The sequence below is a fragment of the Rutidosis leptorrhynchoides genome, chromosome 6 (genome assembly GCF_046630445.1).
Source record: "Rutidosis leptorrhynchoides isolate AG116_Rl617_1_P2 chromosome 6, CSIRO_AGI_Rlap_v1, whole genome shotgun sequence".
Classification (NCBI taxonomy): domain Eukaryota; kingdom Viridiplantae; phylum Streptophyta; class Magnoliopsida; order Asterales; family Asteraceae; genus Rutidosis; species Rutidosis leptorrhynchoides.
Genome location: NC_092338.1, coordinates 37,169,040 through 37,188,268, shown reverse-complemented (window position 1 = coordinate 37,188,268; position 19,229 = coordinate 37,169,040). Strand labels below are relative to the sequence as shown.

General features: G+C 33.0%; 1 protein-coding gene and 1 long non-coding RNA gene across 17 annotated transcripts; one reads left to right on the top strand and one right to left on the bottom strand.

The window, feature by feature from the left end:
- Positions 1–5,526: 5,526 nt before the first annotated feature.
- On the top strand, positions 5,527–9,528 carry LOC139853554 (26S proteasome non-ATPase regulatory subunit 1 homolog A-like). The gene is made up of 10 exons (XM_071842941.1): positions 5,527–5,702; positions 5,749–5,767; positions 6,260–6,325; positions 6,476–6,581; positions 6,714–6,813; positions 7,130–7,298; positions 7,460–7,968; positions 8,248–8,674; positions 8,778–9,001; positions 9,091–9,528. Exons 1-10 carry the CDS (start codon positions 5,527–5,529, stop codon positions 9,458–9,460), a joined length of 2,166 nt encoding a protein of 721 aa, XP_071699042.1. The 3' UTR covers positions 9,461–9,528.
- A 131-nt stretch (positions 9,529–9,659) lies between these two features.
- Positions 9,660–15,512, bottom strand: LOC139852320 (uncharacterized). 16 transcript variants are annotated; one of them, XR_011761017.1, is made up of 11 exons: positions 15,309–15,512; positions 14,448–15,236; positions 13,203–13,321; positions 12,893–12,995; positions 12,494–12,805; positions 12,274–12,382; positions 12,101–12,181; positions 11,057–11,167; positions 10,833–10,877; positions 10,382–10,754; positions 9,661–10,272 (listed from the first exon to the last, which is right to left on the bottom strand). It is a non-coding gene; the product is annotated as an uncharacterized lncRNA (long non-coding RNA). The 16 variants fall into 16 exon arrangements; XR_011761013.1 differs by having other exon boundaries at positions 9,660–10,272; positions 10,833–11,167; XR_011761016.1 differs by having other exon boundaries at positions 9,660–10,272; positions 10,382–10,709; positions 10,833–11,167.
- Positions 15,513–19,229: the final 3,717 nt, after the last annotated feature.

Below are 19,229 nucleotides of genomic sequence, written 5' to 3'. Positions count from 1 at the left end.
ACCACCCGGGGAAGGCAAATGTGGTAGCCGACGCCTTGAGCAGAAAGGACAGAGAACCCATTCGAGTAAAAGCTATGAATATAATGATTCACAATAACCTTACTACTCAAATAAAGGAGGCGCAACAAGGAGTTTTAAAAGAAGGAAATTTAAAGGATGAAATACCAAAGGATCAGAGAAGCATCTTAATATTCGGGAAGACGGAACCCGGTATAGGGTTGAAAGAATTTGGGTACCAAAATTTGGAGATATGAGAGGAATGGTACTTAGAGAAGCTCATAAAACCAGATACTCAATACATCCTGGAACGGGGAAGATGTACAAGGATCTCAAGAAACATTTTTGGTGGCCGGGTATGAAAGCCGATGTTGCTAAATATGTAGGAGAATGTTTGACGTGTTCTAAGGTCAAAACTGAGCATCAGAAACCATCAGGTCTACTTCAACAACTCGAAATCCTGGAATGGAAATGGGAAAACATTACCATGGATTTCATCACTAAATTGCCAAGGACTGCAAGTGGTTTTGATACTATTTGGGTAATAGTTGATCGTCTCACTAAATCAGCACACTTCCTGCCAATAAGAGAAGACGACAAGATGGAGAAGTTAGCACGACTGTATTTGAAGGAAGTCGTCTCCAGACATGGAATACCAATCTCTATTATCTCTGATAGGGATGGAAGATTTATTTCAAGATTCTGGCAGATATTACAGCAAGCATTAGGAACTCGTCTAGACATGAGTACTGCCCATCATCCACAAACTGATGGGCAGAGCGAAAGGACGATACAAACGCTTGAAGACATGCTACGAGCATGTGTTATTGATTTCGAAAACAGTTGGGATCGACATCTACCGTTAGCAGAATTTTTCTACAACAACAGCTACCATTCAAGCATTGAGATGGAACCGTTTGAAGCACTTTATGGTAGAAAGTGCAAGTCTCCGATTTGTTGAAGTGAAGTGGGGATAGACAGATTACGGGTCCAGAGATAATACAAGAAACTACCGAGAAGATCATCTAAAATTAACAACGGTTGAAAACCGCCCAAAGTCGACAAAAGAGCTACGCTGACATTAAAAGAAAAGATATAGAATTTGAAATTGGAGAGATGGTCATGCTTAAAGTTGCACCTTGGAAAGGCGTTGTTCGATTTGGTAAAAGATGAAAATTAAATCCAAGGTATATTGGACCATTCAAGATTATTGATCGTGTCGGACCAGTAGCTTACCGACTTGAGTTACCTCAACAACTCGCGGCTGTACATGACACTTTCCACATCTCGAATTTGAAGAAATGTTTTGCTAAAGAAGATCTCACTATTCCGTTAGACGAAATCCAAATCAACGAAAAACTTCAATTCATTGAAGAACCCGTCGAAATAATGGACCGTGAGGTTAAAAGACTTAAGCAAAACAAGATACCAATTGTTAAGGTTCGATGGAATGCTTGTAGAGGACCCGAGTTCACCTGGGAACGAGAAGATCAGATGAAGAAGAAATACCCGCACTTATTTCCAGAAGATACGTCAACACCTCCAACTGCTTAAAATTTCGGGACGAAATTTATTTAACGGGTAGGTACTGTAGTGACCCGAACTTTTCCATGTTTATATATATTAAATGAAATTGTTATTTACATGATTAAGTGTTTCCAACATGTTAAGCAATCAAACTTGTTAAAACTTGATTAATTGAAATAGGTTTCATATAGACAATTGACCACCCAAGTTGACCGGTGATTCACGAACGTTAAAACTTGTAAAAACTATATGATGACATATATATGATTATATATATAGTTAATATGATATTATGATAAGTAAGTATCTCATTAGGTATTTTAACAATGAGTTATATACATAAAAATTGAGTTTATTGAATTAAGAAACTCGAAACGATATACATAACGATTATCGTTATAACAACGTCTTACTGAATACATATGAATCATATTAAGATATTGATGCACTGTGTTTAATCATGATAAATTATAAGTAAACATGTCATTAAGTGTATTAGCAATGAACTACATATGTAAAAACAAGACTACTAACTTAATGATTTCGAAACGAGACATATATGTAACGATTATCGTTGTAACGACATTTAATTGTATATATATATCATATTAAGATATATTAATACATCATAATATCATGATAATGTAATAATTTAACATCTCTTTAGATATAATAAACAGTGGGTTAACAACATTTAACAAGATCGTTAACCTAAAGGTTTCAAAACAACACTTACATGTAACGACTAACGATGACTTAACGACTCAGTTAAAATGTATATACATGTAGTGTTTTAATATGTATTCATACACTTTTGAAAGACTTCAAGACACTTATCAAAATACTTCTACTTAACAAAAATGCTTACAATTACATCCTCGTTCAGTTTCATCAACAATTCTACTCGTATGCACCCGTATTCGTACTCATACAATACACAGCTTTTAGATGTATGTACTATTGGTATATACACTCCAATGATCAGCTCTTAGCAGCCCATGTGAGTCACCTAACACATGTGGGAACCATCATTTGGCAACTAGCATGAAATATCTCATAAAATTACAAAAATATTAGTAATCATTCATGACTTATTTACAAGTAAACAAAATTACACATCCTTTATATCTAATCCATATACCAACGACCAAAAACACCTACAAACACTTTCATTCTTCAATTTTCTTCATCTAATTGATCTCTCTTAAGTTCTATCTTCAAGTTCCAAGTGTTCTTCATAAATTCTATAAGTTCTAGTTTCATAAAATCAAGAATACTTCCAAGTTTGCTAGCTTACTTCCAATCTTGTAAAGTGATCATCCAGCCTCAAGAAATCTTTCTTATTTACAGTAAGATATATTTCTAATACAAGGTAATACTCATATTCAAACTTTGATTCAATTTCTATAACTTTAACAATCTTATTTCGAGTGGAAATCTTACTTGAACTTGTTTTCATGTCATGATTTTGCTTCAAGAACTTTCAAGCCATCCAAGGATCCTTTGAAGCTAGATCTATTTTTCTCATTTCCAGTAGGTTTATCCACAAAACCTAAGGTAGTAATGATGTTCATAACATCATTCGATTCATATATATAAAACTACCTTATTCGAAGATTTAAACTTGTAATCACTAGAACATAGTTTAGTTAATTCTAAACTTGTTCTCAAATAAAGTTAATCCTTCTACCTTGACTTTTAAAATAAACTAAACACGTGTTCTATATATATATGATATGCTAACTTAATGATTTAAAACCTGGAAACACGAAAAATACCGTAAAACCGGATATACGCCGCCGTAGTAACACCGCAGACTGTTTTGGGTTAGTTAATTAAAAACTATGATAAACTTTAATTAAAAAGTTGTTCTTCTGGGAAAATAATTTTTCTTATGAACATGAAACTATATCCAAAAATCATGGTTAAACTCAAAGTGGAAGTATGTTTTCCAAAATAGTCATCTAGACGTCGTTCTTTCGACTGAAATGACTACCTTTACAAAAACGACTTGTAACCTGTATTTCCGACTATAAACTTATACTTTTTCTGTTTAGATTCATAAACTTAAGTTCAATATGAAACCATAGCAACTTGAAACACTCAAAACGTATTTAAAACGAAGAAGTTATGGGTAAAACAAGATTGGATAATTTTTCTTGTTGTAGCTACGTGAAAATTGGTAACAAATCTATATTAATCATATCCTAGCTAACTCATATTGTATTATACATGTATTCTAATATATTATGTAATTTTGGGATACCATAGACACGAATACAATGTTTTGACATATCATATCGACCCATCTATATATATATTTCGGAACAACCATAGACACTCTATATGCAGTAATGTTGGAGTTAGCTATACAGAGTTGAGGTTGATTCCAAAATATTATATATACTTTGAGTTGTGATCTAGCCTGAGGCTTGTATACACGAGGTCGTGGATTGATTCAAGATAATATATATTGCTTTATTTTCTGTGCATCTAACTGTGGACAACTAGTTGTAGGTTACTAACGAGGACAGCTGACTTAATAAACTTAAAACAGCAAAACGTATTAAAAATGTTGTAAATATATTTTGAACATACTTTGATATATATGTACATATTTGTTATGGGTTCGTGAATCGACCAGTGGTCAAGTCTTACTTCCCGACGAAGTAAAAATCTGTGAAAGTGAGTTATAGTCCCACTTTTAAAATCTAATATTTTGGGATGAGAATACTAGCAGTTTTATAAATGTTTTACAAAATAGACACAAGTAAATGAAACTACATTCTATGGCTGGATTATTAAACCGAATATGCCACTTTTTAGTCTGGTAATCTAAGAATTAGGGAACAGACACCCTAATTGACGCGAATCCTAAAGATAGATCTATTGGGCCCAACGAACCCCATCCAAAGTACCGGATGCTTTAGTACTTCGAATTCATCATGTCCGAAGGGAGTCCAATAATGATAGGGGATATTCTATATGCATCTTGTTAAGGTCGGTTACCAGGTGTTCACCATATGAATGATTTTTATCTCTATGTATGGGATGTATATTGAAATATGAAATCTTGTGGTCTATTATTACGATTTGATAAATATAGGTTAAACCTATAACTCACCAACATTTTTGTTGACGTTTAAAGCATGTTTATTCTCAGGTGATTATTAAGAGCTTCCGCTGTTGCATGCTATTATATGGACAAGATTTGGTGTCAGCATGCTTGTATAATATTGTTTAAAACTGCATTCGAGATTTATTTTGTTGTAACATATTAATATTTGTAAACCAATATGTATTGGTAGTGTGTAAGTGTGATATTTGTTAGATTATCATTTCTGGATAATCTAAGTGGTGTCTTGTTAACCTTGTCGATAAAATAAAGGTTATGGTTGTTTTAAAAATGAATGCAGTCTTTGAAAAACGTCTCATATAGAGGTCAAAACCTCGCGACGAAATCAATTAATATGGAACGTTTATAATCAATATGAACGGGACATTTCAAGATGTCCCAAATTAATAGTCTACTTTCATAAATAGAAAACAATAAGAAGTTAAGTTCTATTATGTTCTTAATGTATATGTGGATAGGACTAAAGGAGAAAGAAATGATAAGGGTAAAACTAGAAAGTAAACATAAATTACAATAGTTACTTTTATGATATTTTATGACTTACTATTAAACTATGTGATTTTTTTACTTGTGAACAATTTTTAATATGTGACGAAGTTACTACTAAACTTGAACAATTAAATCATGAAAGTGGAGACATCACTTCGGGTCATTTCTTTCCGTCCAAGCCAACAAAGAAACCTTTCATACTCGCTACGAAATCGTCAGACTTAAATAAATAATAAATAATAAATACATTTCAAATTACAAACAAAAATTGCCCCGCTCCAAATCCAAAACCCTAACCCCTTTTCTCCACAACTATGGTGACCTCCTCTACGCCTATGGTGACCTCCTCTACACCTATGGTGACCTCTTCTACAACTATGGCGACCTCCTCTACACCTATGGTGACCTCCTCTACACCTATGGTGACCTCGGCCTGTGGTTTATTAGCGATGCTTAGCGAAGTTCATCCGTTACTCAAATATCACGCGCTCACGAATCTGAATGCTTTTATCCATCAATTGTGGCCTGAGATCTCAGCTAGCGTTCCTATCATGTAATCGATTAACTGAATTTCTATTATAATTAACTGTATATTTTAGGTATTTTAGCTTTGCTTGGGTTCTGTTTTGAATAATATCTGATTTAAGCATATACATTACTGTATATTTTAGTCATTTTAGCTTTGATAGGGTTTTGTTTTGATGTAGTACATGAAGTGCTAAATAATATCTGATTTTGTGGTGAAAATGTTGTATGAAGCCGGCTGCTACTGTTACTGCCATTTCATAGATTGAACCTGATATTTTTTATTTCTATATTTATTTCTCACTATAGCATGCTTTATGAAGGTTTTTTCATTTTCATATGTTTATCAACTTATTATTAAATTTGACCTAATGACTAATTGAATGTCATCCTTTAGCAACAACATATCAAGTTAGACATATGATGACTTTAAAATTATGAAAAATAGTTGGTATATGTGATCACTTAAAAAGAACTTTGAACTTGAGCAGTTTGTTTTATGTGATAGCAAAGTCTTTTCCTACAGATTTTGAATAGATTTTGTTGACATATAATCTCTCTTTCTTTATTTTTTTGTATAATCAGAGAGAGTCTGTACGAAGACACGAACAATTTGAACATAGACAGTTGGCTGCTTTACTTGTTTCGAAGGTTAAAATTTTCTTTCCATTTTCTTATCGTGTAATGTTACTGCTTTCTTGTTTGTTTATATTACAATATAAATCATATGCTATTGTATTGTATTATTATATATATGCATATACATATATGTATAAACACATCATTCCTTCTCTCATGTAGGTCTTCTATTACTTGGAAGAGCTTAATGACTCGTTATCGTATGCCCTTGGAGCTGGCAGTTTATTTGATGTTTTTGAGGAATCCGACTATGTTCATACTCTAGTAGGTAAGTCTTACTTCATGAGTGCAATATCCTATGCCTTGAAAATGATCTTGATTGCTTTGGCTTTTTTGTTTATGCCTGTCACTTTTGTTGGTGAATTTTGGACTCAACTTTATCATTTGAATTTCTTCACAGCCAAAGCTATTGATGAGTACATAGCTCTGAAATCAAAGTCAGCAGAATCATCTGATGCGGACCCTAGACTCGAAACAATTGTCGAGAGAATGATAGACAAGTATGCATTACTCGTATTTTATAAATTTCTAGTTTTCCTAGTTTGTGAAACCCTGTGCAAATCCGTTGAACGTTTATAGCTAGCTATTAACAAAAGCATATGGTTGGTTTACAAGAGATCGTCCCTTCTCCCAAACCTAGAGGCTAATGATAATATCAAAAAACTATTAATTTTACCATATTTTGCTGTTTGGTTAAAAAAATTATGCAGGGAACAAACGTTGTTTTATGTAAGCACTGATTATTAGATATGTTAGATGTTTTGCGCGAGTTTATCAGTCATGCTTTTTTTTTTAATTCATTTTGATTGTCTATAGGTGTATAATCGACGGGAAATATAAACAAGCAATGGGGACGGCAATTGAATGTCGTAGGCTGGATAAGCTCATGGAAGCAATTAGCAAGAGTGATAGCGTTCATGGAGCTTTGGCTTATTGCATGAAAGTATCTCATGCATTCGTCAAACGTAGAGAATATCTTCGTGAGGTTGGTGGCGTTATTGCTATCAATTTTTTTATTCACGATTAGAATGTAGTTATGCCTACCATATGTGATTTATATTCATTATTTATCGTTATTAATAATGAATGCAAATTGTATTTTTATGCTTGCTATTTGATATTTTGATGTACAATTTTACTGTGCAGATACTTCTTCTTGTCAGAAAATATGAGGAACTGCCATCTCCAGATCACTTAAACATGTGCCAGTGCTACATGTTTCTTGATCAACCTGAAGACGTTGCAAGAATACTTCAGAAACTTCTGCGGTATGAAGACAGAGATGTTGCAATAATGGCATATCAGATTGCCTTTGATCTCATTGAGAATGAGCAGCACGTTTTTTTGTTGAGTGTGAGAGATTGGGTGTCGAAAGATCTCTTTGAGATTGATGTCTCTGAGACAGATACCACCGAAAGCGAAAATCCATCTTCAAGCGAAAATTCATCGGCCAGCGAAAATTCTGATGCAAGCGAAAATTCTGATGCGTCAGAGGACATTGAAATGGCTGATGAAACCCAAACACCGGATTACATTGAGCCTGAATTAGATTTTTATGAAGTTACCTATCAGACAAGGTCGGACAAGTTGAAAGAAATTCTATCCGGGAAACTTCCGATTCTGTGGAATCATGTATTCTTAGCGATTCACAAAAGGTGAGTCGCATATTCTTTTTTTGTGGTGTTTATACGTTCATTCTAGAGGTGGAACCAGTTTTATCCTTAAAAAAGATCTATTGTTTTATTACAATTTGATTTTTTAATATTGTTTCAACTAGTTTTAACCTTGAAGATACATTTTTTGGCTTGTGTTTAATTTACACATTTAGAATAGATTATTATATCCATTCTAACAAAAATTTAGAACCAGATAAGGTGAAACTGGCTAAAAAATAAAATCATTGTTGAAAGATCCTTATTACACTTTATACACAGGTCGGATCTGCGTGTACTTGAGCTGGCAAAGAATTCTATAGTGATGCAGAAGTTTTTCTCACTCGAGAAGAAGACGAGGAGCATGAATGTTTGCCTCAATGCGACTATATGCGCCAACGCACTTATGCATGCTGGAACAAGCATGGATAAATTTTTGAGGTTGAATTTCGTACTTGAGGATTGGGTGAGCGGAGCCACAAAATGGGCCGAGTTCACGGCGATAGCGAGCCTGGGTGTGATTCACCTAGGTGACTTGATAAGTGGGTGGCAAATGATGTCTCCTCACCTTCCTGAAACCGCAATTGGTGATTTACCTAGCTCTTATTCTGAAGCTGGTGCGCTCTATGCTTTGGGTTTAATCTATGTGAACCACGGAGAAAGCATCAAACAGCGTTTACATGATAGTCTACGCAGAACGGATGATGAGGTAGGTGCTTATATGCTACAGCCAGCCAAAAGTTTTCTGTATATACAGTGAGATGCATCAGAGTTAGTTGGTCAATTGACCACCTGTATATTGGTTGGTGCAGGTTGTTAAGCACGGTGCTTGCTTAGGTCTAGGCCTATCTGCTCTAGGGACTGCCGATGATGTCATTTATACAGAGCTAAAGAGTGTCCTTGACACTGAAAGTGCGGTTGCCGGTGAAGCTGCAGGTATTAGCATGGGTTTATTGATGGTTGGAACTCCTAGTAGTGACAAAGCATCCGAGATGCTGATGTATGCTCGTAAGACACCGCATGAAAAGATTACCAGGTGTTTTATTATTCCCTTCTTTTAAATGATCTCTGAGCCTGTATTAATGTCTGTGATCTGACATAATTCTTTATTTCATGTTTTTGCAGGGGTTTAGCATTAGGTATTGCCCTCACAGTTTATGAAAGACAAGAAGAAGCTGATACACTAATTGAACAAATGACTCTTGATCAATGTCCTATTATACGTTATGGTGGCATGATTGCATTAGGGTTGGCATACAGTGGAACTATAAATAGCAAGGCAATCCGAAAACTACTTCACTTTGTTGCATCAGATGCGAGTCAAGATGTGAAGAGGACTGCAGCCTTATCTCTTGGGTTTGTCTTGTACTCTGAACCTGAGCAGGTTGACACCCATTTTTCTTTCAAATTCATACAAGGTTCAAGGAGAACTCGGTCTAGGAGACCCCGTTTTGACTTTTTTTGGTTTTTAATACATAAATGTTTATTACAGTAATATATATTCTCTAATTCTAATAGACTTAGAAAAATTTGTAATCTTATAAAACATGTTAAACACTTGTTTCCAGGATGTTAGATTAACGTTTTGATTTTTTTGGTTTTTATTTTTTTTTAATAATAATATAATAACATATAATATATATTCTCTAATTCTAATTGATTCAGACAAATGTGTAACTTTAAAACGCATGTTAAACATTTGTTTGACAATGATTCTTACAAGGCTATATATAATTTAAATACTACAATAATAATTGGATATTTAAAATATAAAAACCATTGAAATAGTTGCACTATTTGGGAACTTGGCTTGCATTTTATAAAATAAGATCAGGGGCTCAGGGCTAGGGTTTTAAATACCTTTACCCCCTTGTGGTCCTATAAAACTTTTGCCCAATGAGAGTTCATTTGTAGATTTTGTTAGTTTTGTTGTGTTTAGTTCATTCATTCATTGAGTAATAGTCTTGTAGATTTTGATGAGTTTTAGTGAACACTGTTACATGATGCAGACACCACGTCTTGTTGCCCCGCTGGCAAACTCTTACGACCCACATGTCCATTATGGGGCAGCCATGGCTGTAGGCATTTCCTGTGCTGGCACTTGTCTAAGTGAGGCCATATCATTGTTAGAACCTCTGACATCGGATGTTGTAGATTTTGTTCGTCAAGGTTCTCTAATTGCAATGGCCATGGTGATGATTCAAACCAGTGAAGCTAGCGACACTCGTGTTGGAGACTTCAGGTTCTCAACTTTGCCCCTTCATTGATATTTGTTTTAGTATTTGGTAGAGTTATCAAAAGGGGTGCCTATCAAGTGTTGCTTAATAACATGTAGTTATTACTGTGTGCTTAAACTCATCTAGTGAACCTTTTATAGGTCTTACATCAATCAATCAATACAAAATCATCAGATTACCTTTAATTGTATTTTATTTTGCCTCCCATTAGATGGAAATTGGAACAGATCATTCATAATCCACGTCAAGGAACATTGAGCACAATGGGTGCTATCTTGGCTTGTGGAATTCTTGATGCTGGCGGAGGAAATGTAACCATAAAGCTGCTTTCTAGAGCAGGACATAACAAACTGAGTGCGGTCATTGGGCTTGCTGTTTTTAGCCAGTTCTGGTACTGGTATCCACTTATTTACTTCATCAGCCTGGCTTTCTCCGCCACAGCATTCATAGGGCTCAACTTTGATCTGGTAAAGCCAAAATTTGAATTTTTGTTGGACTACCCTAAGCCTGCCACATCCTTACCAAACACATCAGCTGTGAAACTCCCAACCGCTGTGTTGTCCACAACAGCAAGAGCTAAGGCTAGAGCTGAGAAAAAAGAAGTGGAAAAGGCTAATGCTGATAAACAACCTGGTATTGATTCGGCTTCTGGTTCTGGCAAAGGAAAAGCCTCAGCTGAAAAGCAGGTAAAAAAATAATAATAATTGGTTGAGTTTTTTTATGATTCAGACTCTTGACTTGTTCTTCTTTCGGTTAAACCTTGACCGTTTTAAGATTAATATTCTATGTGTATAGACCCCATTTGTATTTATGTTTGTTCACCTCTTTGTAAGCTTAATTAGTTAATGCTCAACCTTATAATAAAAATGTCTTGCAGGTTGATAGTCCTGCTGCTGGTGAAAAGGAAAAGAAATCAGAACCTGAACCAGCTTTTCAGATTTTGACCAATTTTACTAGAGTCATCCCTGCAAAAGAAAAACATATCAAGTTCTTGGAATGTAGCAGATATGTTCCGGTGAAAATAACAGCTACATCTGGTTTCGTTCTCCTAAAAGACCTCCACCCAGATGAACCAACTGACGAACAAAAGTTGCCGCCCCTTTGAATTTTGTTACTAGTATTTTGGACACACGAATTTTGTTAAAAGACATCCACCCATTGTTTGTGTCGGCAATCGGGTTATTCCAGGCCTTTTGGATTTTGTGCATATACATATTAAGCACATTTTCAGTGTATATGCTTAATGTGTACCTTAAAACATTATCGTACGCATTAACAACTACCTTACTTGTTAGCCGTACCTTAAAACAACAAACTTTTATGCAAATAATGAGTATCATCATGCGACTACTCTGTTTTGGAAGTGTAAGACTTGGTTTAATATAGTAGCTAACTAGTGGAAAGCCCTCGCTACGCGTCGGATTTGTTAGTTTTCATTACAAAGTATTGCATTACGTAATGTCCCAGAAAAAATGTTTTTTTTTTTTGAACTAATACAAAATATTACATCATATAGTAAGTTGATTCAAAAGATTGGAGATTCGGCAGCTGCTGGTGCTCCTTTTTTAGTGATGGTATCTTTATAGCTAAGCGTTGTATTTGCATTAACAAAAACTACTGTTATATAAGCTGAGCAATATGTTACTATTGCGTATTTGAAATTTCATAACATCTAATATGGATTATAAGAGTGGTGACATCGGAATGTACGATAGCAAAAAACATATACATATTATATTGACACAATACTTGTAATGACTTTATTTATTAATCATAGTTATTAAACTGTATGTTAACTGATAGAATATTATAACTAACACAAATTAATGACTTCTTGATAGATAGATACTGGAATTGGTGGTCTGAAAGATCATGTAAGACAGATTAAGATATCTTACAATAATATCGAGTGGTGAAGTTCTTCAATATTTGGATTGAAGTAATGACGGGGGCGGAGGTCCCAGTCAGCTGCAATCAGCCTGCAAATGATATGCATAATGTAAGAGTTATGATTTACATAGAGCACATTATTGTAATGTTTTGTGGTTAGTTTAAGTAAAAATGTGTTTACCATTACTCTCTTTCACCCAGCAAGCACTTGCAGCTATTACGACTGGTTTTCAAAGTGAGTTGCAAGTATCCATGCCGAGGTTTGTTGCTTGGTCATTCCACAAAGTCAACTTGATAATATTGTCGCATTATGAAGGAAGAAATTAGTTAGTTGTCAGTCATATTTGGTGTTATGCTTTCGGTTTTGACGTCATGTAATTATAAGCAGGGTACAGTCTTACCTCAAGTTTACAATGTCGATTGATCGTCGTTGTTTTTGGCTTTCATTTGCATTGCCATTCTTTCTGATTTGGTCAATATCTTGAACACAGCCAATATAATATGTTTAACGCTGATGTTAGTCATTATGTAAGTGCTGTTTCAAGTTATATATCAGTGTTGCTTTAATACCTGTTATCGTGGAGGCTCTTAACTGATCGTACGATCTGAATTCAACAATGTGTGGTGGTTCTTTCTTTCTTTCGAGGCAGACCGAATGGGCCATTTTCACAGCAACGATAGCAATGCATAGTGTTTGAAAGTTTTCAATAAACCTAAAAACCAATTAGAGTATGTAAGTACTAACATAGTGTGAAATAAACAAATGATCAGTGAATTAGTATCGTAGCAAGTAGAATTACAGGATCGCGTGCTTCTGTACTCACAACTTCTTTGGACGGCGTTGTATGTACTGAAGATATGTGTCTCAATTGTGCCAGAGACTATCTCGGCCCTCCGGTTTCACTAAAAAATATATTCCGAGTATTCGACACAAATTGTCACTATGTTGGTTTCACTTAAAAATATATTCCGAGTATTCGACACAAATTGTCACTATGTTTTCCTTTCTAATTTGATCTCATCATGTCAAAAATCAGTCAACACACAAATGCCAGAATACGTATTTTAAAATTATTTAATACTTCGTAAAAACTAAATGTAAAAACAAACCTAAGGTTTTCTCTGCTCTTTCTGGCTGAAGGCCCGGGATTCAATGGTAAAACTGGAACCTGAACCAATTTGAGGATACTTCAAAATCGTCCAGTTAAAAACATAGTCGAACTGATAACCTGAAATATGAACCCCGTCAGATGTGAATATAAATTAGAGCATTAATAAGATAACTAGTGAAATGACCCGTGGAACCACGGGTTTATTTAAACGTAACAGTTTAATGATATGGTTTAGGTATTAAGTGAATGTAAATACTAAAGTCGGAACAAATTAACTACATTTATTCACCCACCACCCTCTTACAATTTTCATCACAATTACTATTTTCCTTGTTATAAAAGACTACATTACAACCTCCTTTTATTGAGACATCTATTTCGCATACATATGTAACGTAATTAATCTCGTAAAACGAACCCATATTTGAATAATAATAATAATATAATAATTATTATAATTATAATTATAATTATAATAATAAAGTATGCTTTAAAAATGACTATTTATATTTTTAATAATAATGATTAGTAATAACAAATGTGTCTTGAATTTTTTTCAAAAATTAAAATACAATTATTATATGAAGGTTATACAATATGCTTCAAAGTTTGTACATGTACTCATAGGGTGTTTTGTAAAAAATTGTATAATTTATTTTAAAGTTTGTACATATGGTCATCGGGGTGTTTTATTATAAGGTTTTACATAATGCTTCAAATATTGTACATATGGTTATGAGGGTGTTTTACCATAATGTTGTACATAATGTTTCAAATATTGTACATATAATCATGGGGTGTTTTATTATAAGGTTGTACTAAATGCTTCATATATTATACAATTAAAATGTTAATATTTTTATTAAATACAATTAATTATTTTAATGACATCATCATGGAGAGTTTAAATTTTTTCTCTTTATTTTTGAAATTTTTTTTAAGCTTGAATAATTCTTAATTATGACATCATCATTTTAAGGATTTATATAATACTATAGATAGAAGATAACAATGATAATACACTATTCATATTATGGAAACGTATAAATGACAAACAAAACAAATTTCTAAAGCATTCGTAAGTTTTTCGTGAAATGAATATATATATATATATATATATATATATATATATATATATATATATATATATATATATATATATATATATATATATATATATATATATATATATATATATATATATAATAAAAAGAAAAAATGAATATAAAAGTTATGATCTTACCTTCTCGAATGAAAAGATCACGGAAAAGCCTTTTCAAGTATGAATAATCCAGCTTGTCATCAAAGCGCAAAGAACGACAACAATGAAAATACGATATGAATTCGGTAGGATAAGACTTGCACAGCACATGCGCAATTTTTATATAACTGAACATTCATTTTATTCATTATCCAAATATTGTAGCGACACAACTATCATCTATAACACGTGGTTTGTTAACAAGGATTTTTAGTCCTGTAGAAAAGGCAACACAAAAACGATATCTTTTCCTCCTATTTTTGACACCAGCAATCAGATGGGTCTCAAAGTTTTCAATAAACCAAAAAAACATTTAGATTCAAACATATAAAAAAATACATATAAAAAAAAAAAACAGTTTATATATTTACCTAGCTCCAAAAAGACCCACAAGTCACAAAACATAAATCAAAGTACAAATAGTAGGGGTATTGCCTATTACTTTAGTCAATGAGAGCGTTTGTTTTTATCTGGCCTCACACAAACAGGAAGTACAGGTAAAGACTTCAATTTCTAATGTGCTGAACCAATAATAATTTATCTAATGGATTTTAACAATTCTGGTAGCTCAAACAAAAATTTAGTGGGTGCGCCGGTCAAAAAAGCCCAAGCCTTTACCTTAACTTTACCCACTGGATAATCATTTGAACCGGTCCGACTAGTGGCACGTGCCACCGTAACACCGCCACTGAACAAGGCCGCTACTTTCTTGAACAATCACCGCCGACAACCACCACCAGCAACAAACCCCGCAAATACCGCTACCCAGATCTGTAAAATAAGATGAACATGGATCTAAAAAATTACATATACATATGATATTAACATGGATCTGAATAATACATGTGATATAATCACCGCTGACAACCACATTCCCGGAAGAGGAGGGTAATTTTGGGTGGTGTACTTCATGGCAGCGGCTTTAGATTGTTGTCGAGCGGCAAGTTAGGGTGGAGAAGGTTGGTGGCTATGATGGTGGAGGTTGGGAGGTGGCAGGGCTGCGGTGGTGTCGGCGGCGAAAGAGGATGGGCTAAGGTTCTCTTTACGTGTTACTCCAAAAAAAAAAAAAAAAAAAAAAAAAAAAAAGTATAAGTGGTTTTTAACCCGTGTTATGTACGGCGGTTGAAAAATTACTTAAAAATCTTCTATCTACCTATTTATCTATATATATTATATATTATAATAAAATAATGCTAAAATGATAACTCATACAAAAGTAATTTTCATTGTTAAAAAAAAATTAAAATAAAAAAGAAAAAAATCTAGACACTAATTGTATTTATTTTACAATTAAAAAAATCATATTAACTATTTAACTATGTATTTCTGTTAATGTTCCAAATTAGGGTTTCTTCATATTAAAACCTTAAACACGCCTTCTTTTTCATATGTAGGATGAATTATAGAAAAAGGGAAAATGCGGAATTTGTAGGGCAAATACGGAGTATAATAACTGTGAATTTCCGGGGCCATTTGTAAGGTTTTCTTCATACAATCGCGATTTTCCCTAATTTCTTAACAGGTTCGCTTTTTCGAAAATATTTCAACACCATTAAGTTGCTTACATGAAAAAATTGAGAATTTTAATTTTTTTTTTTTTATGTGGCTTTGTGAAAGACAATTGCAGATTCATTTGAACTTGGAGGTACTTCTTTTATATAAGTACTGTAAATTTTTTTTTTTGTTTCTTTTAATCAGTTAGTAGATCGCGAGTTATTAAGACTAATAATCATTTAAAATATTTTCTTGAATGTTTGAGACTCTGAAGCAGAAGTCGGAAAGTCAGAAGAAGACGTTGTAACAATGAGATAATTTAATTTGTACAGTCTCAAATTGGAGTTTTGTAACTCAGACCACTCCCTATAGTTCCATTATCCGTCATTACCCGCTCATTACTCGTAGTTACCCGTAATGAACCATAGGCACGGCTTAGTTACCCGCGTTAGTTACCCGCACTCACCATGGATTTAATGGAAGAGTTTAGGTTAGTTATATGTGATGACCCGAAAATTTCTGACCAAATTTAAACTTTATCTTTAATGATTTAATGTTTCCGACACGATAAGTAAAGTCTGTAATGTTGAGTCTCAAAGTTTTGGAACTATATTCATGTAATCAATTATTCTTTGACTGTTCTCGAAGATTCACGAACAATATATATAATTTAATGTGCATATATATATATATATATATATATATATATATATATATATATATATATATATATATATATATATATATATATATATATATATATATATATATATATATATATATATATATATATATATATATATATATATATATATATATGATTTCAAGTTATTTAGTAAACGATAGTAACATTCGATTATTGATTCGATTGATATTTAGATAAGTTAACTAAAACGTTTAAGATGAACCAGTAAAACACTAATTTGCTACAGTATTTTCGAATTTCTACAGTACCCGAAAAGCTACAGTGTTTTCGAAAATCACTATTTGCTACAGTAAAAAAACTTTGCTACAGTAACTTTGCTACAGTAAAACACTATTTTAAAATTAATATATATATATACTACGAGACGATGATTTATAGAAGCAAATAATCAAAACACTTAATTGATTAAAGCTACACTTTGAGTGACATAGTTTATCAATGATTAAGTTTAATTTTTGATAAAGGTACACGTCGCGTAACGAAAAGTATTAGTTTTCTAAGCATACGAAAATGCGTTCGAGAAACTGGAACCGGGACATAAGTCGAGTGATGACGTACGACTTATCGGAACAAATATTACAAGTTAACTATGCACGTAAATATAATATAATATATAAATAATTATATAAATTAAATATAATATATATTATATTTAAACATGTCGACAAACGTTAGGACAAAAGTTTTGTGAGCTGGAAAAGGACCCCATGCGATTGCATGGGAATCCTTCTACCAAGCCATGCGATCGCATGGCAGTGGAAATCAGGCCAGGTCTATAAAGCTCGCAGTTTTGTTCGAATTTATTTACTTTCTTCTTCTCAAAATCTCTCTGTCTCTCAAATATATATATATATATATATATATATATATATATATATATATATATATATATATATATATATATATATATATATATATATATTATTAATTATTATTATTATTATTATTATTATTAATGTTAAGATTATTATTATTAATATTATTATTAATAGTATTAGTATTATTATTTTTATGATACAAAAACAACAATATACATAAAATATTACGACGGAGTGATGTCCAAATAATTTCAAAACAAGTTTTCGAGCGGGATAGAGCTAAGGAAATTATGGGTTATTGCCAAGGAGGTTATGGGTAATGTTCGGGGGTATATTTGTGAATCAAACCTAGTATTTATCATCTCCGTTACGTCTACGTACTGTCCTACAATATTGAATCTCAATATTAATACGTAAGCATTTATATTTTATCTTTTATAAATTAATAGTGTATACATGTCTAGTGCTCGAGTATGTATATTTATACGTGTGTATGCTAAATTTCGTCGTTAAACAGTTTGTAATGAATCACGAATTAAATACATATATTACTGGTAAAAGGTATATGATATACATGTTTTTGGAAAGCTGGCGAAAAATCAATAACTTTTCATTTAGATACCGAATAGTTTCGATGAACGGATTAAAAGATATGATCAACTGAATTATGATTGACGTTAATTAAAATTGCTTTTGAATCTGCAATTAATATTTAAACAACTTGTTTGTAACATTGATAAAATGGATTTTTGAATATTATCAATCGAGTAAATGAATCCTTATATAAGGTACATCTCGTTTTGTGAACTATTGTCAAAATTGACTTTTTGAAACAACTTTGGATAACTTTTGTATGTCGATCTCGAGCATTAGGATTGTGATACACTATGACCTGACCTAGCTTGATAGACATTTATTGACCAACATATGTTCTCTAGGTTAAGATCTACGGTTATTTGATAATCCGAGTTTCGGTCACATTTTGGTGAATGAGTTTATATGCTGCTAAGGTGAGTTTCATTTGCTCCCTTTTTAAATGCTTTTGCAATCTATATTTTTGGGCTGAGAATACATGCACTTTATTTTTAAACGCAATGGATACAAGTACATACTTAATTCTACACTGAGTTTGAACCGAAAATCCCTTAGCTTTGATAACTAGTAACTGCCGGTTATAAGAACTGGTGGGCGCGAGTATTGTATATGGATCCATAGGGCTTGACATCCCCGTCTATTCCAGGTATAGAAACCCTAGCCTGAACTATAAAACAGACATGTACTAATTGAGTTTAGTACACGTTGTATTGCGTGTATTGTACATGTTGGTTGCATGTATGTTAAAACAGGGGTACTTATTATAACGTTAAAGCTTAGTTACCAGGGTGCTCAATCTTGTAGAATATTTTGATAAACGTTTCTGGATAAAACAACTGAAATCTTGTGATCCACTTTTATATACAGATTATGCGAAACACTAAAACTATGAACTCACCAACCTTTGTGTTGACACTTGTTAGCATGTTTATTCTCAGGTTCCTAGAAGTCTTCCGCTGTTTGCTTATATGTTAGACAAGCTATGTTCATGGAGTCTTACATGGCATATTTATCAAGGAAACGTTGCATTCACCAAATCATCACCATGTATCTTATTTTGACTGTATTGTCAATGAAAGTACTATTGTAAACTATTATTTACGGTGATTGTCTATATGTAGAAATCATCAGATGTCGAAAACCTTTGATTTA

What these genes read in the sequence shown, in the direction of transcription:
- LOC139853554 (XM_071842941.1), top strand. Translation starts at nt 5,527, where the DNA reads ATGGCGACCTCCTCTACACCTATGGTGACCTCCTCTACACCTATGGTG. An exon ending in GTCGAGAGAATGATAGACAA is followed by an intron (nt 6,814 to 7,129) that starts GTATGCATTACT and finishes GATTGTCTATAG; the next exon opens with GTGTATAATCGACGGGAAAT. An exon ending in TACGCAGAACGGATGATGAG is followed by an intron (nt 8,675 to 8,777) that starts GTAGGTGCTTAT and finishes TGGTTGGTGCAG; the next exon opens with GTTGTTAAGCACGGTGCTTG.